Source organism: Dermacentor variabilis, chromosome 3, assembly GCF_050947875.1.
Source record: "Dermacentor variabilis isolate Ectoservices chromosome 3, ASM5094787v1, whole genome shotgun sequence".
NCBI classification, from domain to species: Eukaryota; Metazoa; Arthropoda; class Arachnida; order Ixodida; family Ixodidae; genus Dermacentor; species Dermacentor variabilis.
Window position 1 is genome coordinate 104,058,132 of NC_134570.1, and position 22,175 is coordinate 104,080,306.

The 22,175-nt window shown below is 44.5% G+C and overlaps 1 protein-coding gene across 1 annotated transcript in view; it reads left to right on the forward strand.

Annotated features, from left to right (window-relative positions):
- Positions 1-20,248, forward strand: part of LOC142576126 (nose resistant to fluoxetine protein 6-like) — a 63,560-nt gene extending 43,312 nt beyond the window's left edge. Inside the window, exons 10-15 of the mRNA XM_075686086.1 lie at positions 1,702-1,784; positions 2,521-2,643; positions 6,594-6,714; positions 10,985-11,174; positions 11,369-11,511; positions 20,026-20,248. Coding sequence (XP_075542201.1) covers positions 1,702-1,784; positions 2,521-2,643; positions 6,594-6,714; positions 10,985-11,174; positions 11,369-11,511; positions 20,026-20,244 — 879 coding nt within the window. The 3' untranslated portion in view covers positions 20,245-20,248. The remainder of the gene's footprint in view (positions 1-1,701; positions 1,785-2,520; positions 2,644-6,593; positions 6,715-10,984; positions 11,175-11,368; positions 11,512-20,025) is intronic.
- Positions 20,249-22,175: the final 1,927 nt, after the last annotated feature.

A 22,175-nucleotide genomic window follows, 5' to 3' on the forward strand; every position in this document is an offset into this window, starting at 1 on the left:
GGAGAGCGTATGCACCCATCTTCAGTGAACCACTTTCACGTCAACCTGATTCACTGTGTACGTGCCAGCGTATATGCGCTGTTTTTTAATGAATCCTTTTGACGCGAACTTGGATCACTGGTTAAGTGGCGCTCTTCCTATGGCAAAACAAAACCGTTTACGAACAATCTGGTACTGACCGGAGCCTCAATTGCGTCATATATATTCAGACAATGACGTCTGAATACACAGGGTGTTTTATTTTATTCTTAACCGAACTTTTAAAACTCATCCGTGACCTGCACCAGAATTCGACTTCATTGAACTGGATTACACTCAGAAGCAGATAATAGAAAAAAGAAAATGTAAGTCAGTACTCGACTAAATAAAATATTCTTGCTCATGAACGTTTAAACTAATTAACTTACGCCAACTTTTGTAATTTACGAATTGAAGCTGATTACATTGTAAGTCATATCCACTGGGAAATAATTTTGAGGATGACACCTGTTTCGAGATATGCGTTGCCGAAATTCGCCATGAAATTGTATGGTGTTATGATACCTTTTGAGCAACTATGGATAAAAAGGCGCTTTGTTAATAAGGTAATTGGAACAATAGAGAATTTTTATGGCAAGTTTGAAAGCACTTATCTCAAAACAGGTGGTAGTTTCAAAGTTCGTTTCAAATGGATGAGCATTGGGGAAACACTTGCATCAATTAGTGTGTGGTATAATGTGGGCTTACGTAATTAGTTTAAATGTTAATTAAATGTGTCTCCGGTAATTATTAAATTGTGCGCATTTATTTCCAGTGTGATGAACGGATACTTATTCGAGTTTTCCTGCTAAATAAAAAGACGTGCTGAATGGCACAGATAATTTTTAAAACTTTTCGTTAGCGGAACAATAAAACGTACAGCCTGTTTAGACAAGCGTCGCGCGTTGTCACTGCGGCGGCATCGCTAGACGGCGGATGATGTGCCGAAGTAATGCGCCTAACTGAAGTACGCGCCTCGTACTTGATGCGCGTCGGCAATGGCAGTAACGTGTGTCTCTACGTTGCTTCAATGTTAATCGTATGAACGTCGATCGTAATCCTAGTATTGTTTTTGGCAGAATTTTCAGTGTGAAGCATTATTTGTATCTTTCATCATCATATCATATCATATCATATCATATCATCATTGTATCATTGCTGCCTCGCCACAGTTCGTACCTCCGCAACAAGAAAACCAGTGTCCTCCCGATCTGTGTAGAAGGATGACCAGCGAAGCTGTGCATGTGGGCCCTTTAATGGTGAACTGCATCTCCGCTGAGGGTTCGCCCGGTATTGCATTATCTTCGGCATGGACTCACGTATGCGGCGTGCTTAAAGCCCGCTTCACCTCCGCCGTGGGTCGGCCCAGCATTGCACTACCTTCGGGATCGGTACACGTATGGGGAGGGCTTAACGCCTGCTTCACCTCCGCCGCGGGTCCGCCCGGTATTGTACTACATTGGCGATCGGTCCACGTACGAAAAATTGTTGGTCTACGCCCGGGAGCGATCCGCACATCCTAGCCACAGACAGCTTCGCCGTAAAGTACACAGTTCCCAAGAAATAAATCGCATTGCCAGAGTGTATATTGTCAGCGTGGCGGTTAGAGTGAATCTTCCTGTTCAGCCGTTAACCTAAGTAGCCTTTGATAAAGACTTACATTGCGTATTTTTGTATTTTTAGGACAAATTAGAGCATACGTGGTATTTATCGGCGGACTCGCAATTCTTCCTGGTCGCCCTTCTGGTATTGCTGATTTTCAGAAGGTGAGCAAGTCTAATCGAAATCGTTTTTATACTTTCATAGTTTTGTTCTAGAGTTATTAATAGTCTGCTTATATTTGTTTGCGAAATTATATAGTTTTGGTTGGTTGCCTAATATTTTTCAGAATTTCTGTTGATGATCTCGCTGAACTTTTTTTATTACCCTCTCTTGACTATGTTTCCCGCTATTTTGAGCTTTCTTCACGATGACAGAATAAATCATTTCATTTAACATGACAATGAAGGAGTTACACAGAAAAGATCCGGCGTCATCCCTCGGGGAACCAGTAGAGTTGCCGGAACATCAGTGCCAGACTGAGAGATGATCTTTGACGATTTTTAGGACACCAAGGGGTCCGTTTTCACGTTCGTTATTCGCAGTGCCAACGCTGACGTGCGCATAGCATCATAGGGCTGCGCATTCCCAGCCAGTTAGTTGCCACTGTTCTTTTACTTTGCCATCTGAATCCGGTTTTCTGCTTTTTTCATCAGCCAATTAAGCTTTTCCTAAAGGATCGTTACTTACAATTTATTTATTTTAGCCAATTAAGCTTCGCCCCAAAGCTGTTCAATATAGTAAAGTTGGCACCGAGCCGTCGAGGACTTACAACAGCTGCGCGCACAGACACAGGGCTCAACGTTGACATTGTGCTTTTGCATGCTGGTTAAGAGTTGGCGATCAACTTCATTCCGCGATTCCGTTGCGAAATACAAGTGTACATATGTTATGTTCGTGCAGACGGAAGCCTGCGGCCCTGACAGCATTAGCCGTGCTTTCTCTCCTAGGCTGTGCCATCGCAACATGGACTGTGGCCAGATTGCATCTGCCGCCATTCGTTGTTCTCCCCTCCCCGAATTATCAGTAAGTGTTTCTAAGGGAGCGGCAGAAAAAAAAATTCCACAAAAAATGCAGTGTGTTTTCTGTTGACACGGAATCAAGGACAAACTAGGGCGATGTCATGTTTTCTTGGCCTCAAATCCTACGTCGACGCCTGGGTGACTGCATTGAAGGCTGTTTTGTATTTCGACGCAAACATTCGCTCTCTCTCACACACTCACACAACAAGAAAGGTACATGAATATGTGCTGGCAATAATTTTGTGATAACTTGCAGCTATGTTACAGCTATTGCCAATTGTTGCTGTAACTTTATGTTTGTCGTTGCTGCGTGGTGTGATGTTACAAGCCAACGAGCGATATAGGCATACCCACAGCTCGAATAATTCTCGAATAAAACAATTCTCGAATAAAATAAATATTGTTAACACTACTACTAATAACACTACTGTCAATTTTAAAAGCCATATTGACACTTTTTGTTGTTGAATATTGCATGTATCTAGAAGAAAGAAATTAACGACGTGGCGTCAATTAAGGCAAACGAACCGCTCAGAATCACAGTGCGCGCCTTTTTATCGCGCGTTTAAAGTGAAAATTCATCCGTTTCTCTGAGAACAGAGAAATACGCATATCATACACAAACGTTTTCCCTCATAACCGATTCATAGTTCAAGGAATCGAATGTGCGAATTTTCTTTCTTCAGGTAGCATTTGGTGTTAATGCGAGTTTTTGAAAGCGCAATAAAAAAAAACTGCTCTTGCCTATTTTCAGTGACGCTAACAAAACATATCGCCTTTGCAAATTTACAAGTCGAATGAAATAACAAGTTGATTACAATCTCCCCATTAGATTCATAGGTTACATCGAACATATCTTAAGCATGAAACTATATTCCTTTGGTTTCACTGTCGTGTTACAATGCGGAAAACCGGAAAAAATCGCTCTCACGCAAATAAGGCGGTAGCAGTAGCGCAACGCGCTATTGGGTATTTCGGATATTCCGCACGTGGGCGTAATTTCGCCAGTGGTCACGTCACGCCACTTTCATCGCCATCATATTGCAGAGTAAAAGCATGTGCTCACTAAAATGTTCTAAAATGATGTTCTTTGTCTACACTTTCTATTGCACCTATTTCGTGCTCATATCGTCCGATAATAAAATTACGCGCGACAGAAAGCAAGAAAAAGTTAAATTTGCACTATTTAAGCACCGCATCGGCAGCGTGGTTCTGTGCAGCATATTTGAAGGGCGTTTGCTTAAATTAAAATCTTTGTTTGCAGCGAGGAGGTTAAGGACCGGTTTGAAGCTTAACAAACACGTTTACTGCAATGCAAGATATGATCTGACACGAGGTTCCTCGACACGAGCTCGATAATTAAATTCTTTTTCAGATAACTAGCTTGTGCGACACGTAACTGTTATGAAAACGGATATTATTGCTTTAGTACCTTTACCACTTTGCAGCGATGCGTTCTTTTTCGCTCTAAGAACCAATCATGAATCGTAATTATGTGCATCCGTGTTGCATTAATGCCGACTTACAATTTAATCTAACGTAATCAAAACTTTCGCCTGGGCTGGCGATGCTCAGGAGTTGCAAGAAACCATCCCACAAGTTTCCGGAAAAATTACATGTACACATACCATAATCAGAAGCTCTGTCACGTGTCTGCTGTGGGGTGTAGTGGACAGAGCGCTTCGGTGCCATGTGACCGTTCTGCGTTCGAATCACCACCCATGCATTTGTTGTTGCCTATCGAACATGTGGCTCCCATTTACTACGACTGATTGGAAAAGACATGCGCGGATTATTGAAAGCTTTATTTAAAAATAAAATTTCAGAATTTAGAACTATAAATGTTGCAGAAGGGGAAATTTCCTGTAAAAATCGCGCTTGAACGTAACAAATTACCTGTAAATAATTGAATACTGCATTTATAAAGTGTTAATAAAAGTTACGAGGAAAGTAGCGCAGATGTAAACGAGTGATTTTAAGCATTTCTTCAATTACTTTCATGGCGCAATAATTGGTAACTGTAACAAATTATATTTTCTTAATTAACTAAAACTAATTGCAATCGGTTACTTTTTTCTCGAACTTGCGCAAGTCTGAACGATAAGAAAGGGGGTTAACCGCAGGTCCCTATTTTTATCAGTCACATCATAAGGAGCCAACAAACACTGACACCAAGGGCAACATAGGGGAAATTTTTTTTGCTGAATAAATGAAATAAAGAAGCGATAAATTAATGGAAATGAAAGTGGATGAAAAAACAACTTGACGCAGGCGGGGGACAATCCCGCAACTTTCGCATTACACGTGCGACGCTCTACCAATTGAGATACCACGGCGCTGTTTCCCCATCCACTTTATAGCGTATTTCGTTTTCCGAGTGGAACCCTGGAAGTATTAGCCAGTGCCACCACTCACACACCTTGGCGGCGGATGGGAAACAACCTTTCTGCCGCAGGCGTCACGATAGCATGATATTTTTGGGTGAAGGCAACCGGTCAATAAACCGACGCATGCTACCGGAAAGCATCAGTGTTGTCGGATTCGTGAGCCTGGTTATGTAATGAACGAGAAGAAAGGGGATTAACCGAGGGGCCCGATTTTTATTAGTCATATCGTAAGAAGCCAACAAACACTGTGAGTTATAGCCATTTTTGCTGTACTTACGCGCCGCTACATGCCCGTAGTAGTGTGCACGTGTGTAAACTCGCCGGTTGTTAACAAGAGGCGTTCGAAGCACCTGGCGCCTTCTCTTGGTGAGCATTCACTCAACAATACGTAACTGAAGAGGCAATGCGTAACTGGGGCCTCAACGTAGAACTATTCCAATGTGTTTTTATTCCAATCCCCTGTCGTCAAATTCACGTAACCACCGACGCGAGCATCGGGCGGTGACTCGCAGCGTTGCCTGAATAACCCAATCAGACCCTCCCCTCGTTCATACGAGATCACTTCCGTTTGCTTTCAAAACGAATGACATTGCCTAGACTCAGCGGTTTGTCTTATCTAATTGGCCGACAAGAGGCGAGGAGCACGCTCAAGCGCAGAGGGATTCGATGGGGCCGAGCCACTGCGCTGACCATCGATAACCGGATGAAGAGCGTGCCGCAGGCGTTTGCGATTGGTCCGCTTTCCCTCACTTAGCTTGCGGTGGCTGGTCGAACATCGCGGCGGCATGCAACGGAAGGGGAAAAATGACGCTAAAACGGATCCTCAGCAAAGTAGAGTTGGCAGAGCTATGTCGTATACGTGCCGAAAGGGCTCGGTAACGTTATGCTGTCGCGGAAAAAGTTTTATTTAACGCAATAAACCTATGCTCTCTGGCAGGAGCGAGTAGCCAGTGCCTGAGCGATCGGCGGCAGTCATCTTCTGTTCCTATCGGAACGGCGCAGTCTCCGGCTATTCAGAAAAAAAAAGTTCAATTTTTCTCGGTATACTACTGCATCTCTAACGCAAGCACGTCGCTTTGACGCACTGAGTTCTCGTGTTTTTCTGACGTCGCGTGACAAAGAGGAGACGTAGGTGAACCACGAAACCTTTTGACCAAATGCAGAGGGCTAATTGCGAAAAGGCGTCAAATCAGAAACAACTTTTTCTTTGTTCGGTCGAATCACACATAATTAGTTTGAACACGTCATAGATGGGAAGCTGTCCTGTTTTCGTGACGCCACCTAACGGACAGGCAAAGTGCGGGCGGTCCAAAAAAGCTTTTGACCAATCGCGGAGGGCTGATTGCAGAAGTAGAATAGACAGGTTTGGATTAGGTCTACGTTACAACACATCTCAATTCCTTTGTAACTCTATGCCCATTTTATGACACAGCGCGTTCTTTTTTTTCCCCAAAACTTATGTTACTTCACACATTCCACAAAAAAAATTTTTATGGGGGTTTGTAAGTTAACAGTTGGCACATTGCTCACCCCATATATAAGTCACATTTTTTTACGTTTCTTACAGGCGAATGGTGATCATGATGAGCGAATACTACATTCGCCCTTTTTATCATGCTGTGTGCTACTTTAGTGGCTGTATGACGTCTCTCATCGTAGTTGACTTCAGACAGCGCAAGATTTCCAAGGTACGTTTCTGAATTTGAAATTTTCTTCGCAGTTCGCGATTCTTTGCTGGACAAGCTATAATGCATGGCTGGAGGTAACCGAGGACGCGCTGTGCTCGTATTATTTGGCTGACGACGTCGGTCGAAATAAAAAATTTTCAGCAAACCAAACTATCAATTTACAACTCTGTAACTCAGCAGTGAAAAAACTATATAACGATTCCGTAAATTGCAAATATTAGTACATCTAACGCGGACAAAATTAATGTAACATACGCAGCTCATTAATACACCACTAATATGGAAGTAAGACTTTTGCAAAACCCCTCTAAATAATTTAACAAATTCATGTTAGATATAAAATTATATATCAAACTTGTCCGCTCCGGATGCTGTAACGGAGGCAGTTTTGAGAACTGCGATGTCGGTTCGTGGTGCAGAGGTACAAATTTGTAAACGTCTTGTTTATCTTTTTTAAGACTTCCCAACGTTTGAAGATTCCTTTTAAAACATTCCGGCCAAAAATCAAAATGCTCCTTCAACAGTCGCTACAGAATTTACATTTTACTCTCAAATGCAAAAAAAGTTAAAAGTAAAATCGGCACCGTGACTATATCTTAAAAGCACTTTTGCGTTTTACATGTACTTTAACAGGCGGCATCCTAGTAGCGCCCGAACTAAAGGCGAGCAGTTTAATGGCAAGAATCACCATAGTTAGTGATCCCTTCTGACTTATAGCTAATTTACTGCGGGTGCTGTCTCACCCATGTCCCTTCAACGCGTGCAACTTTGCGCATAGGTCCTGCAATTCTGCGCAATATCTTTGAAGCGTAAGTGATTGCTACAACAAACTGACACTACGACGCCAAACAGACATGGGGTTGCCCGGACGTGGGTGACTGCAGAACGATGACGTCGACATGATGGGTGACAATTTTCTGACTGACATCTAAAACTGTGAAGAGCTGTATCTGCGGGAAGAAGACCGAACATGATTGCCGTGAGAGCACGATATGCAGGCGCCAGCAATGCCACGTGAACGCGTGTAATCATGTTGCTTCCCACGCACTTGATGCATTATGATGCCGACACTGAGATGCGACTACACCGTCGTTTCCTTTGGTAAAAAAATTTTTGACTTAACATGATGTTAAATTCCTCTGCTGCACTATGCGTACTTGGCTTTTGCCAAGAAAGCACACGCTTGTGGGTCCTTTCGAAAAGCTGCATGTTAGTATACTGGCAGGACGGCTTCACTCACATCGGCGATAATGAAAGTAAACAGTACAATAAGTCACCGTTTATTGCACTGTTCTCTCGCGGAAGCGCCGATTGCAGTACAGCGGCTCTGTAAATATACAAATTTCATCTGACACAAGCAACCATAACCAACTTCAACGTAACCAACCTGCACGCATCAAGAGTTTTATACCGCATGGTGAACATTGAGTTAAAAAGAAGTGACCGTCAATGCACGCTGTATTTCTCTAAGGAGATACTATTGAACGTAAAAATTCTGTACTTGTTTATCAGCCGTCAGGTCAACGGCAGGTCAGCGTCAGCGGCAGGTCAACACCAGTTGAAAATCTGTCTGTCGACATGGTAAATCAACCGCATCCCGCACCCTCTGGCACAGCGTGAAGAAAATGTGTCTCTATCCGGGAGCAAACTCTTTCCTCTTTAATGTACATACCTCGAGGCTTCCTGCGAACACGTGGAAGACGACTCACTTCTTTTTTATCCCTGCGGAACAAATTGCCAATTGTGTGAAAAGCCAGAAACAATTCACCATTGCTTGATTGGTTGATGTGGTGCATTATTTTTGGGGATGGTATAGAGCGGATATCGAATAAGAACATGAATATTATTGCAATCACTGTCAGGAACACTGACGTGAAGAATGACATAACCTTACCGTAAGATCTCATTTTTCTTGTCGGCTTGCATAGTCTCTGGAGAGCGAGAGTGATAGACGGAAATTTCGTACCAGCCATGAGTATCGATGAGCATCGTCCGGGAACGAATAATTGAAATACGCGGGACATAAGAGCGTTCTAGTGATGCGCTTGGCTAGATTCAAGTCTTTAATTTGTGTTTAAGATTCCCTAGATTATTGACTTGGGATGCATTTAGAGTATGTCTAATAGTGTAATATGTCTAATAGTCTAGTATGTCTAGTAGTCTAATAAAAAAACTATTCCGGCATGGCCTAGTACACGCTTGTAGTGTGTAGGTGTTAAGTTGGAATTCATGTAGTGTTAGTATTTTCCCCCTTTTTTATTGCACTAAAACGCTGCACCTCGTTTTTCCACAATTTCTTGGGGACTACTTACACTATGGGGTATGCCTTTACTTAACGTCTTTCACGCTAGCTTGGGTCACTAGCTACGTGCTAAAGAAGAGAGCCTGATAATAGGCAACTTTGGCCGTTGGGCACGTGTAACTGGACATGTGTCACTGATTAGGTGCCTGAAAAGACAGCTTAGCCCACTGGATATGTGTAGCTGAGCGATGCGCCATTGCGCATGTACCTGGATAGGCATTCGAGACATAGGCCTGTTAACATGCTGTTAACATGCCTGCATGTTAGGTACATTCCAGTGGTCATCTCACGCTAGGTATGCCAACATCGTTGACCAATCCTCCAGAGTGAGCGTGTACTTGAGAATAAAAAAAACTTGTGAACAAAAAAATAGAACTTGAACTATTGGGCACATACAACGAGACAAGTGTCTCTGAGTATGTGCAGGAATGAACAACTTGGCCCACTCGGTATGTACAGCTGGGCATGTACCACTTGACACGTGCCTGAATAGACACGCCAAGCAGTTGGGTATGTGTAACGGGGCATGTTGGTATGTGGAACTACGTATGTCAACATAGTACGTATGTCAACAATTCGTTTCCAGCAGAACGTACTGTCACAGACAGAAAGGGACGAAGGCACACTCTGGACTAGCAACTGAATGTCAACATTGTTGGCCGATCCTCCAGAATGCGTATGTGCCACTGCGTAGGTATATTTATGCGCGAGCAGAACAAGAGCGAGGAAATGGATCACAGCATTTATAAATATCAGCTACACAGAAGTGGAAAAGTCAGCATCAGAAGCAGCCGACTGTGCAGAAAGAAGTGAACAGAATGGCACCATAGCACGCATTGAACGAGTAGCATTCAGCTGGAGAGAAGGGAACAGGGTGTCGGTCACATAAAATTGAAGAAGTCGGCTACACAGAAGTGAAGGATATGGCAACACGGTGTGCAACTGTATCGCTTTAATACTAATCGTAATTAACGTCGACATGCATCCGGAGAGGTTATGCCGGAATATTTCTGAATGAAAAAAAAAATCGCACTCTTTACCCCCCCCCCCCCCCCCCACCGCATATAACCTCCAAGATACGGCACGTGGGCTGCGCATGCGCTCAGCTGTGCGGACAACCATGCGCAGCCACAACTGACTGAAAGGGGACGCGGGCTACAATGTGCCCCGTTCAATTAGAACGCGCTTCATCACGTTACCGTGCGCTGAACTTCTCTCCCCTCTGTAGTGCGCACTTGATCACGTGACCACCAACATCGGGCGCGCAGGAGAACGGCGCACATCCAGCCACCATCCTTCTTGGCTGACTCCTTGCACGCTTTCCCTCGCACCCACAAACTACGGCGCGCTGAACGAAATCTTATCTCACTTGCACATTTCGCACTTCGATTCTTTCCGGCGCCGGGGGCGAAATTTTCTTGGGAGTGTCCACAGATTTCCCTTGTAAGAATATTATTTGGCAGGTAGGCATCGTGTTTTTCTCGTTACAAAGGTGCTTTGCGCGCCAGTATACAGCGCCTGCCAGTATGCTGCGCCATTCGCGCGCTCCAATATTCATCGCGATAATGGAGCTGTGGATACTGGAGCGGATACCGGATTATGAGCCCACTGTCACCGGACCCATAGTCTGGCATGGTACCGGGTGCTGGATCACAGTTGAGTATTGCAACAGGAAGAATGTTGACGCCAGACAGCCGGGAGAATGAAAACTCTCTGCCCAAATAGATAATCATAACCGAAAAACTTGTTTTTAGTTTTTGCACATCTATTCATGTTGACTGTTTTACCTGCATAGGCTGAACAATCTTCAGCTAACTTATGATGCCTCCCCACAAACACGACACGTTGCATAAAAATGTCTTCGCCTCGTATAGTATCCTGCAGGTGTCGTATTGCCTGTCTTCCTGTATTTCCTTATATATGCTGCTGAAGTACCGCACAAACGTTTGCTTTTTTAAAACATTTCAGACTGTTCAGCTCGTAGGCTGGTGTGCATCTGTGATTTGCGGCATATTCTGTGTTTTGGTGAAGTTTCCTTGGTACTTGAGCCAATATCCCACGTCACAATCCATGGAGCTGCTTCTGGCATTCTTCGATAGGATACTGTGGTCGTTCTCTCTTGGCTGGATCGTACTGACGTGTGCTACAGGCCGAGGAGGTGAGGATGCCCTCGTGTCTTCATTTTTTGTTTGTTAGAGCAAAGTAGCATGGGCAGAATAAGGTTGAGGGTAGAATATGCAGTGCACCATGTATAGCTCGTCTCTGTTTTGAGGTCGGCAAGCACCTTTATAGTTTTTTTGTTTTTCTTTTATACGCATGGCTAAAACTGCAACCAACCCTGCTTCTTCTTAGGATCTCTGGCCAAGTTCTTGTCCTGGAATGCATTCGTTCCATTGAGCAAGCTTTCGTACGGTGTGTATCTGATCCATTGGCCGTTCCTCGAACTCCTGATGCAGGCATCCAGAGAACGAGTCTACTGGTCGACATTTAATCAGGTGGGTTTCACACTGCACATTAAGTATTGTGCTTCAATGAACAGTGGCAAGCAAAAGTCTGGGGAACATACGTGCCAATATTTTTTTTCTTCGCAGCCTGGGCATTCCGGCAGAAATCAAGAGCGCATGCCTACGTGCGTGCGTCTGAACAAAACAATCTATTAAACCGATTCCAAGCCGCGGAGCTGCGCTTGAACGTACTTTAATTTGTTGCTGATGCCATGGCCTCCGAACTTTTGCTCGCGATTGTACCTCAATGCTGCTCTATACCAGCAACAGTGGAACTATAATGTTGGCCTTCAAATATACTGTCATTCTGATTGATCATGTATGTACCGTTCCACAAAACATAAGCAACACTTGAAAGCGTTCTTAAATATGTTCCAGTATGCTCGACTATATAGCCCACTTTAAAAGTGTTTGGTCTGTCAGCATTAGTACTCAGATGCGAATATTTTGTGGGTGTTCTCTATGTGATGGGTCAAGTTTAAGCGTGGCGAGTTATGAAGTTAGAGGCTCGCTTTTTTGTAAATACCAGACACACTAGACAACTAGGAAATGGCGGATATTCTTAGTGTCTTCCGGGGCTGTTCGTAACCCGAAATCTCCCCCAAGTTAAATAGGCAGGATGAACTTAGCTCCTGATTATCGCGTTCCATGCACAGCTTGACTATCGCTGACGGGCTTCAGCGTGATACAGCGTGCACTGGTTAACTCATGGAGAGAAGTTTAAAGACACCAATTGTGCAGCCGGCAGCTCTGTCTTCAAGAAATGTGACGCCTGAGTCGAAATGAAAGTATCGATAGATATAATAAGAAGAAAACGATAAATATTGACAAGAAGCGCGAAAGACTGTCGAGTAAAGCAAAGGAGTCATTTGTTCGCATGGCACCGCTCATCGCGCTCCCGTGTCCATGAAAGCAGCCCGCCTCAAGTTGGTTAAGCTAATATGGGAGTGCGGGGGAAATGATGGGAGGAAAAAAAAATAGGGCCAATGTTTAGGTGAGGTAAATTGCGTGTGGACGAACTACGGCCATCATAAATGTACCTTAGCTAGAGCCAGAAAGCGTTATATACGGGCAAGGTTTCAAAGGAAGAAGTCCTGTACTAGCGAAGTTTTCAAGTATGTCATGCAATTACTGGCAATGAAGAACGCTTATTATCACTCTTCAAGAGAAACAGCTTCCCTGGAAATTGGGTCGTGATTCTGCTAACGCGCACAAGTATGGCTTTTTTCCTTTGTCATTCTTTTGAATTTTGTATCTGTGTAGCATTAGGAGTGAGTGAGGAATTAACCATCTTTATTTTGAACTAATCGAATAAGAAAAAAATAAAACTTAATGGCAAAACAAAATACGAAGGGCAGAGAGGTTAACAAGACTAACTGTCCGGTTGGCTACAATGTACTGGGGGATGCGAATAAGGTAGAAAAGGTGAGGAGAAGTGAAGAAAAGATGAGAACAGCGATTCATACACATCTAGTGAATTTGTATGACAGCAAACTAGCATTTCAATCCATACTCAAATTGTATCGTGTAGTTCAATCTTCCACTTATACCGCATATAGTCGTTGCTTATGGCTTTTCCTTCCAGAATATCTCACAAATTATTGCGGGTAACGTTGTCATATGCTCTGGTAATGTCCAGAAAAGGCACATATAAAAGTATCCTTTGTTCTCTGGATATTTCAATACACTGAGTAAGAATAAATAAGTTATCATCTAGACGGCTACCCATTCTGAATATAATCTGGAGTTCTCCCAGTACGCCATTAGTGTCTACCCACGCTTGCAGCTTTGATTTAGTTATCTGCATTTCCAGTTTTTATATTACCGATGCATTGGTGAATGATTTATATGAGTGAATCCTATGTTTTCGCCTCACCCGTTGCTATCCACTTAAAGTGCATAGCAGCTCCATCCATCGAAACAAGTGGTCACTGCTTTTCATGGATATGTGGCGATAGATGTAGTAAAACATGATTAACTCAATGCGGCTAGTTGACCATTTGTCACCGCCTCTTTCAAAGGGGACGCTAACAATGATAATCACCCTTCTCATAAAAGGCAAGAAAAGCTTCGAGCGAGGATCTTTTGAAAATACAGTAGTCTACAGGGTTTAATTATAAGGTCTGCTGCCATGCAAGGAATTTCATCATCAACAAAATTAGTCAACTCTTTATTCCTCAAGAAATGAAATCGCGCAATATATATATATATATATATATATATATATATATATATATATATATATATATATATATATATATAAATATTTATATGTGTGTATATATATACACATATATATATATTACCGCATTTTATGGTGACATAAAAATAGAAAACGAACCTCTGAATTTTGTAATCGTGTCAACAGCATCGAACCGTAGACACAAATTTAGCGCGCTGCGTTTTCTTACACTGCAACACACATTTCCTTCAAGAAACAAAAAACAAAAACAAATTTCCTCATACCTGCCTTGCCAAATAAAATTTCTGTAAAGCTCCGTTTTTTATTTTTGCTCTTTCTGTTATTAACAAAAATTTTGTGTTTAAAGACAATCATCTGTTTTTTATTACAGAAATATTGTTTTCCGTTTAATTTTTTCTGTTACTTTGTTATTTCCTGTTCTTTTTTATTGCAGAAACTGTATGTGTGAAACAATAATCCATTTTTAGGCACAAGAAAAGATGTTTTCTGTTTATACTTTCTGTTACTTACCATTCTTTTGCGATTGCACTGTGCAGAAGTGTGATGTCTAAAGACAATTTCCATTGGGATGAATAATGGGCGAACCAAGATCGCCGCTCAAGCGCGAACGCTCTGAAAGGCCATTTTTCTTCGTGAGGGCAGTTAAAAAAATTAAATTATGGGTTTTTACGTGCCAAAACCACTTTCTGATTATGAGGCACGCCATAGTAGAGGACTCCGGAAATTTCGACCACCTGGGGTTCTTTAACGTGCTCCTAAATCTAAGTACACGGGTGTTTTCGCATTTCGCCTCCACCGAAATGCGGCCGCCGTGGCCGGGATTCGATCTAGCGACCTCGTGCTCAGCAGCCCAACACCATAGCCACTGAGCAACCACGGTGGGTGTGAGTGCAGTTACCACCTTCACGGAGGAAAATTTTCTTTGCAGAAACGTTGACTGGAGCCGATTTTCCTTGTCGTACCACTAGTTATCATTTCCAGCCTCCATTCTCCTCTTAACTTCTGTCATGTTGAGTTTTCTATCGCGCTTCACATAATCATTATAGGTTAACAAATGTCATGTAAATAGCAGCTGGTCTCAATATGAAAATTAGGCTGTGTGGTCAAATACGAAAATATTCAGCTGTAGCGCAAAACGACAAAGGTCACACGTAGCGCTCGTGTGTGTCTCGGTTTTTACTTCACTCAGCTTTCTTGCGCTGCTGTTAAATATTGTCAGCACTTTTTCTCTCAGTGGTTGTAAGAAATAATTTGTAATTTAGGACATTGCAGAAGAAAGTGATATTTTTTTATTTTACATCAATAGATCATTGGACAGATTTGTCAAGGAATATTAAAACAGGAATACTAAGTGAACTGCTTATGCGCACTAGGTTAGGAAAACAAGCAGCATCGGTTTTCCTCCAGGGGATATAAAACCTTAAAAGTCAATTTCCAAGGCCATAGATAAGCCTCTGCTTACCATGAATCGCACGTATACGTAATGAAAGAACGGGAAAAATTGCATGCCTTTCAAAGCAAGGCAAGCGAAATAAATAAATGCGCAGTCTGTGTATAATAGGCACATTGCCTAATGGCACATGGCCAACCCGCAAAGAAAGGACAACGTGAGACGTGTTCTAAAGGAAACCACTCGGTCGGTGGTTTCTGAAGGTGCCCTACAAATCTGCATATCATACTTGGGGTCCTAACCCAATAATTAACATGTTGGGTAATTAAACTAAATAATTAGCGAGCTATGCAGAAAGCAACAAAATTGTGTGAGTTACTATTGGCTATTGCGAATAATAAGCGTTCGGTTCAATTCGTTTCCAACGCACCTTTCATATTTAAATCCTTGGCTCAAGTTATGTGGGACACCCTGTATATGAAGGCCAAATAGCTGCGAAAAAGCTAAAAGTGACCTCGGCATTACGTTGTTGAAGACTTTTTGCTTTAAGGCTCAATCGTGAAGACACCGATTATGGATGGATGGATACAACTGTCTTGTACGTGCGGCAAGGTTTAACGCGACGCGCGCTCAGGTCTCCCACGGGGGAACGTCAAGGCCCTGCCTCAACGCCGCCTCACGGGCTTGCCGGACTGCCCACGTCTGGATTCCGAGGTCTGAGCTGCGCAGAGTGGCGGCACACCTCGACGACAGGGTCTCCGGATCAACTGCCATCCTTCCTATAACTACATTGCACTCCCACAGCATGTGTTTGAGTGTTGCTGGTCCTTCCTGGCACAATTTTCACGTGTCGTCTTGATGCTTATCTGGGAAGATACGTTTCAGACGGAATGGATTAGGAAAGGTGTTCGTCAGGAGTTGTCTCCAGGTGACGGCCTGCCTCCTGTTCAATTTGGGACTCGGCGGTGGGTATATCCTTCTGGTGTTTAGATATGTACTGGTTATGTCGTATTTGGTGAGCCTGTCCAGTTCTGGGCGAGGAGTGCTCGCGATCGTGCGAGAGGCGTTGCCCTGTTCGGCGCGGCGGGTCATGTTTCGCGCCGTCCGGTGCGCCGTCTCGTTTAGGTTCGGGAGCGCGTCGCCTTCCGTGGTGACGAGCGCGGGGAACCATACGATCCTCGAGCTCGCGGTTTTGGATCTGCCCGCTTTGGCCAGAATGGACAGGGCTTCCTTGGAAATTCTACCTTTGGCGTTATTCTTTACTGCCGTTTGCGAGTCGCTCAGTACGACTTCGCATTCCTGTTCTGTGAGGGACAGCGCGATCGCTAGTTTCTCCGATATTTCCGAGTGTTTGGTGTATACACTTCATGTGGTTCTGATTTTGGAGTTTGTGTCTACGTCTACGGCGGTGTATTTTTGGCCGTTTGGATATTCGGCTGCGTCGACAAAGCGCGCGTTTCTCTCTCTGCCGTATGAACAGAGCAGAGCCTCCGCTCTTGCCTTTCTTTCACCTCGGTTGTAATCGGTATGCACGTTTCTTGGGATGTTCGCCACCGTAGAGGTGTCTGATTTTGTTGGGGATTTGCATTTTGTGGCCGTGCTGGTTTTGGTACGTTATGCCGAGCGTGTTCATAATGTACCTTCCCGTCGTGGTGGTCGACAGGCATTCGAGCTGCGAGATGCGTTGTGCTTCGACTATTTCTTCCAGGGTGTTGTATATCCACAGCTGAGCCACGAGCTCGGTCCTCGTCGACTCCTGGAGGCCCAGGGCTATCTTGTACGTTTTGCTTATGAGCGTGTTGATCTTGTTCTTTTCCGCGACGTACCACTTGTGGTAGGCGGCTACTTAGCGATGTGGCTGACAACGAAGGAGTGGATCAGTCGAATGACGTTTTCTTCCTTCATGCCCGCGGGTCTATTGGTTATTCTCTTTATGAGTCTCGTGTCGCTGGTTACTTTGCCTTCGATCTTCCTCACGGTTTCGCCGTTAGCTCCGTTGGCCTCAATGATCATTCCGAGGATTTTGATCTTGTTTACTTTGGGGATTGCGTTTCCGTCTTGGGTGTACAGGCCGATTTCCTCGTACTCCCGGGGTCCCGTGTAGCTCTTTGGTGGCATGCGTCTGCGCGTGGGCCGGTAAAGAAGTAGTTCGGACTTGCTCGGGGAGCATTTGAGGCCTGTTCCTTGGAGGTACTCTTCGACTTTGTGAATGGCCGTTTGTAGTGTGTTCTCAATTTGGCCGTTACTGCCGCGGTCCGCCCAAATCGTAATATCATCTGTGTATATGGCGTGGTGTATTCCTTCGATTTCCCGTAGTTTGCTGGGGAGACCCAGCATGCCTAAGTTGAAAAGGAGCGGAGATATAACTGAGCCCTGGGGGTACCTGCACTTCCCTTGGCTCGTTCTTCGGACTCGAGGTCTCCAACCAATTATGCATACAACGCTCGGTGCAAGGCCGTGCTGCTTGTGTTGCCGCCCTTGGACTTTATACGGAACCTCACGGCGACGCCAAGAATGCGCCTAGAGTGTCCATATAATCGATATCGCAATTATGAAGAATACAGACAGCACGGTATGTTCTCTGCATATACGCGAAGCTATCTCGTTCCTGCAATTGAAATACAATACTGAGAGGGAAAGTGCGGTTCTGCGAAATGCAGGCTAGATGCGGTAAATGTATGGAGCAGTCGAAAAGAAGACTGGCATGACGGGCTGCCCGGCGCCACGGCCTCGGTGCGATGCGCGGTCACGCTGGGTGCATAGACGTTCCGCAGAGTGCGTAAACATGCTAATGTCTTCACTCTTTGGATGGAGGAGCCCATAGAGACCCCCACTAGACTTCTCTCTCTCTCTCTCTCTCTATGAACGCCTGCGATCTCAGCGCGTTTACTGTACCGCCTGTGCGATTAGCGCTGGAAGTGCCGCGTAGGAGCACAGGGCATGAACGACAGATATGCACTCATCGCGAGCCCCTTGTAATCCGAGCTCCCGTGTGGTGTCTGCTCTACGTCTCGGCTACAGCAACGTGGAACAGCAGAAACGCAAAAAAAAAATCGAATTTACTTCAGTACCAGATATTTACAGAATTTACTACATACAACACGGACACGACCCTTCGAGTGCGGCGTACGTACGTGGAAAAAAAATCACACGTCAGCTGGTTTTGTAACAATGTCAAGAAGAATGGTACAAGGTAGAAAATAGCCGTGATAATTTAAAGCGGTGGACACGTTATGTTACCCGTATAGTATTAGTTACGTGAAACAACGGCACATGCTGCCTTTTTACATTTTCTTTACTCTATGTTTTGCTCCAGTTCAGTTTATTCATATTTTGAACATTTATTTATAATTTTTGCGGTCCGCGATTCATACATTTAGTTATTCTTTGTAAAAGTGAGAAAGTGAGGCTAGCAGACGACATAGGAACAATTCTTTGCGGCCACCAGCGTGACGAGAGCATACCTTCAAGGCTCGGGTACTAGAACATTCTGCGTTGTGCCCTTAAAATGCGCAGGTAGTACACCAAGCCACGCAGTCGAGTGTTCCCGCTAACTATATTCAAAGTGAGACGGTGGCCAGGCAAAATCACTTCCCACCAGTAACGCACTGAAAGAGTCAAACCGCAGCTAACGAAGCAACAAAATCAATACTGGATGCCATGTGTCAGAACGAAAAATATTGTGCAACCGAAAAAAAGTCGCCTTTCCAGTCACTTCAGTAAACTAAACATTTGATCGTAGGTACGAGCTGACGTCGCTGAGTGAGCTTTGTTGAGAACTCACGCATGCTTCATTTTCTTATTATTCGCAGTCACAGCAAATACACGTCCATTCCGAAAAGGCTAGAATAGACAATACACTTGTCAAGACCACTGGCTAGTGCTTACGTGTGCTATAAAAAAAAACGCTAAATTTAAGAGCCAAGTCCCACGTTGTCTTAGAAAGCGCAACGTACGCTGAAATGTCAGAACACGTTAAATTTTGTCGCTGTCCGCCTGAATTTTCTTTGCGGGCTACATTGTGGTGCTGTTCTATGTCATGAGCACGCGGAAAACATTTGGTAAGAGAGTACGTCGAGCAGTGTTTGTAATGTACTTGAAAGGATGACCACACACCTCTATGAATTTCGAAAGAAACGGAGCAGTGCCGACATGTCCAGACTCGAATAGCCGCCATCATGATTAGGGCTCGGGGCATCAATGCAATACAGCAAACAGCGCGTCGTGCGTGATGTATGCAAAGAATGGCTTGTATGAAATGATAGAAAAAGTAATAAATTTTTATTTTATAGTTTTTATGCAGTTACAATAATTTAAAACGGTTATATTTTAGTTCTGAATCGATTTACAGGCTGGACATCAAGAAGAACAGAAAATTAGTTTTTTTTTTGTTTTAAAAGGTTTCTGTTGTAGAACATTTACAGAAAACTTCTTTTGAGGTAGAGAAAATTTATCTAAATTTTCTTTAAATTAGCAGCTTCCTTTAAACTGTGTAGCCTTAAATTGCAGCTGTTGATAATTTGCCCAACTTTCATTTTCTCTTCCTCTCTCTTGTTCCCCTTCCCCACTTTCAGCAGTCAGCGGATAATCGTTGCACTGAGTGGTACAGTAAGGATCACTAATTTTCTATTTTGAGCAAGATGACGTCATTACATATTATTTGCGCACGACAGACATTAAAACGAAGACACAGAACGTTCCTTTTCAGCTTTCTGTTGCAACCGCGCGAAGTTTGCAGGGAGTCTGGTGATCGACCTATTGAGTTGTCAATACTTATAGTGACCCTCATACGGCTTGCGTGCAGAAAATGCCAGTGAACTGTGTAGGTCATCTGTTCTGAGTAAGGTTACCTACACTTCTCATTTTCATTGTACTCAATGTGTCGATCATCTTCCCACGATTTCTTCTGCAGATGACGCTATCCTTTTCCGTGCTCGTCTGGTGCTTCCTGCTGTCATACCTGGTGTTCATAGCGTGCGAGGCGCCTACTGGAGCGCTGGAAAAGCTGGCTTTCAGGAGGTTTATTGGAGGTGATAGAGCCCAGAAGCAGAAGCAGGAAGAACATGTCGAAAGTGGTGACGTGAAGACAATGAACAGCGCAGACGGCAATAAAATTTTGCTACGCTTATAACCAAGCAGTGGTTGTCCGTCTCGTCATGAAAAACGCACGAGTACTCGCAAGACCACGAAGGCCGAGCAGGATCGTTTTCGGTCGGTAATCGTCAGCATCCTATTGTATGGTCACTTGCCATAAGTGCAGCAAATGGTCGATGCGTCAGTTTGTTCATTATTCTCACTCGCCCGAATGAATGCTGCCCAATCATGAATGGTGTAAAGGCCGGCCCACACGGAGCGAACGTTCACGGCGAACTTCGTGCGGCCCGCCCCAGCGTGGCCCCCACGTGTGACGAAAAACAGGCGGCCGCCGCCGCCACGATTTCAGTGTTCCCAGACACGGCCTAATTCCATTCCCAGTAAAGTGCAGTGAAAAAAAAATAGATTTCCATCTTTAACTGAACCATTATTTATGCAATGGCAGCAAATAAGACGACCTATTAGTTAGGTTTAATGTCGATTTGACAATTTCTCTCATTTTTTCATCAAAGCATGGACTGGAGGACGCGGAGAAATCGCTGGGGCTGTCCACGCCGTGCAGTGGCAATCGTGATCGTGATCGGGTTCACCCGCGGTAACCGCGGTGTTGTGCGAGGGTGCTGCGGTAAGTGTTTCTGCGTTGTGCAAACTTCCGTTACCAGTTTGCACTCGAAGTAATTGCTCAAAAAGGCCACGAGCACATAGTCGCAGAAGACGTCCAGCTGCGGTGTGAAGCGGTGCGCACATCTCCATGGGAAACGTGCGGTGGCTGCTTATGCTGAAGTCGCTGCTCTCGAGAAACCAAGAAGCAAAGAAGAGAAAACGAAGGCTTTGCGTGCATCCAGGGGCCTTATGACGTTAAACTATTCCAATCTATTCTAATTAAAATCTCCTGACGTCAAATTTGCGTAACCGCCGACGTAAGCATCGGGCGGTGACCCACAGGGTTGTGTGAACAGACCAATAAAATGTTCTCCTCGTCTGTAGGTCATTTTTGTTTGCTTTAAAAACGAATAACATTGCCTACAGTGAGCGGCTTGCATTATCTAATTGGCTGACAAGAGGTAAAGAGCGCGCTCAAGTGGAGAGGGATTCGATGGGGCCAAGGCCAGTGCAGTGAAAAGCGATAACCGGTTGAAGAGGGTGGTGCCGGCGCCTGCGATTGGTCCGCTTTCCCTTATTTGGCTTCAGGGGGTTGGTGGAAAATTGCGGCGGCATGCAACGGAAGGTCAAGAATGCCGCTAAAACGGATTCTCAGCAAAGAAGAGTTGGCAGAACGAGGTCATAAACGTGCCGAAAGTGCTTGAAAGCGTTACACGGCCACGCAAAAGGGTTTATTGTACGCAAATAAACCCATACTCTCCGGCAGGTGCGACTACCCAGTCGGGGCGGGGCGATCGGCGGTAGCCACCTGTATTCCTTTCGGAACGGGGCAGCCTGCGGCTACGCGGAAAAAAGAATGTATGTTGTGTTCGGCATGTTAATGCATCTTTATAAGGCGTACACGTCACTTCGACGCGGTGTGTTTTCCCGGTCTCGCGACGTCACGTGACAGGCAGGTGAAGTGGGTGAAGCCCGAGGGCTATTGACCAATATCCGAGGGTTAATGGCAAAATGCGTCGCATCAGAAACAACCAATTTTTTTGCGTTCGGTCAATTGATACATAATCAGTATGTAAGTGTCCTATCATCTGGGGAGCTATAGCGGTATTCGTGACGTCGGGTGACAGATAGGCGAAGCGGGGGGGGTTCAAAAAAGTTTTTGAACAATCGCGGAGGGCTGATTCCAGAATTGAAATAGAATAGTTTGGAATAGGGGCGCTATAACGTAAAGTTATTCCAAAATTTTATATTCCATTTCTGCAATCAGCCATCCGCGATTGGTCACAAACTTTTTTGGACCCCCACCCTTCGCCTGTCTGGCACGCGACGTCACAAAAACCGCGATACTTCTACATCTGGTATGAC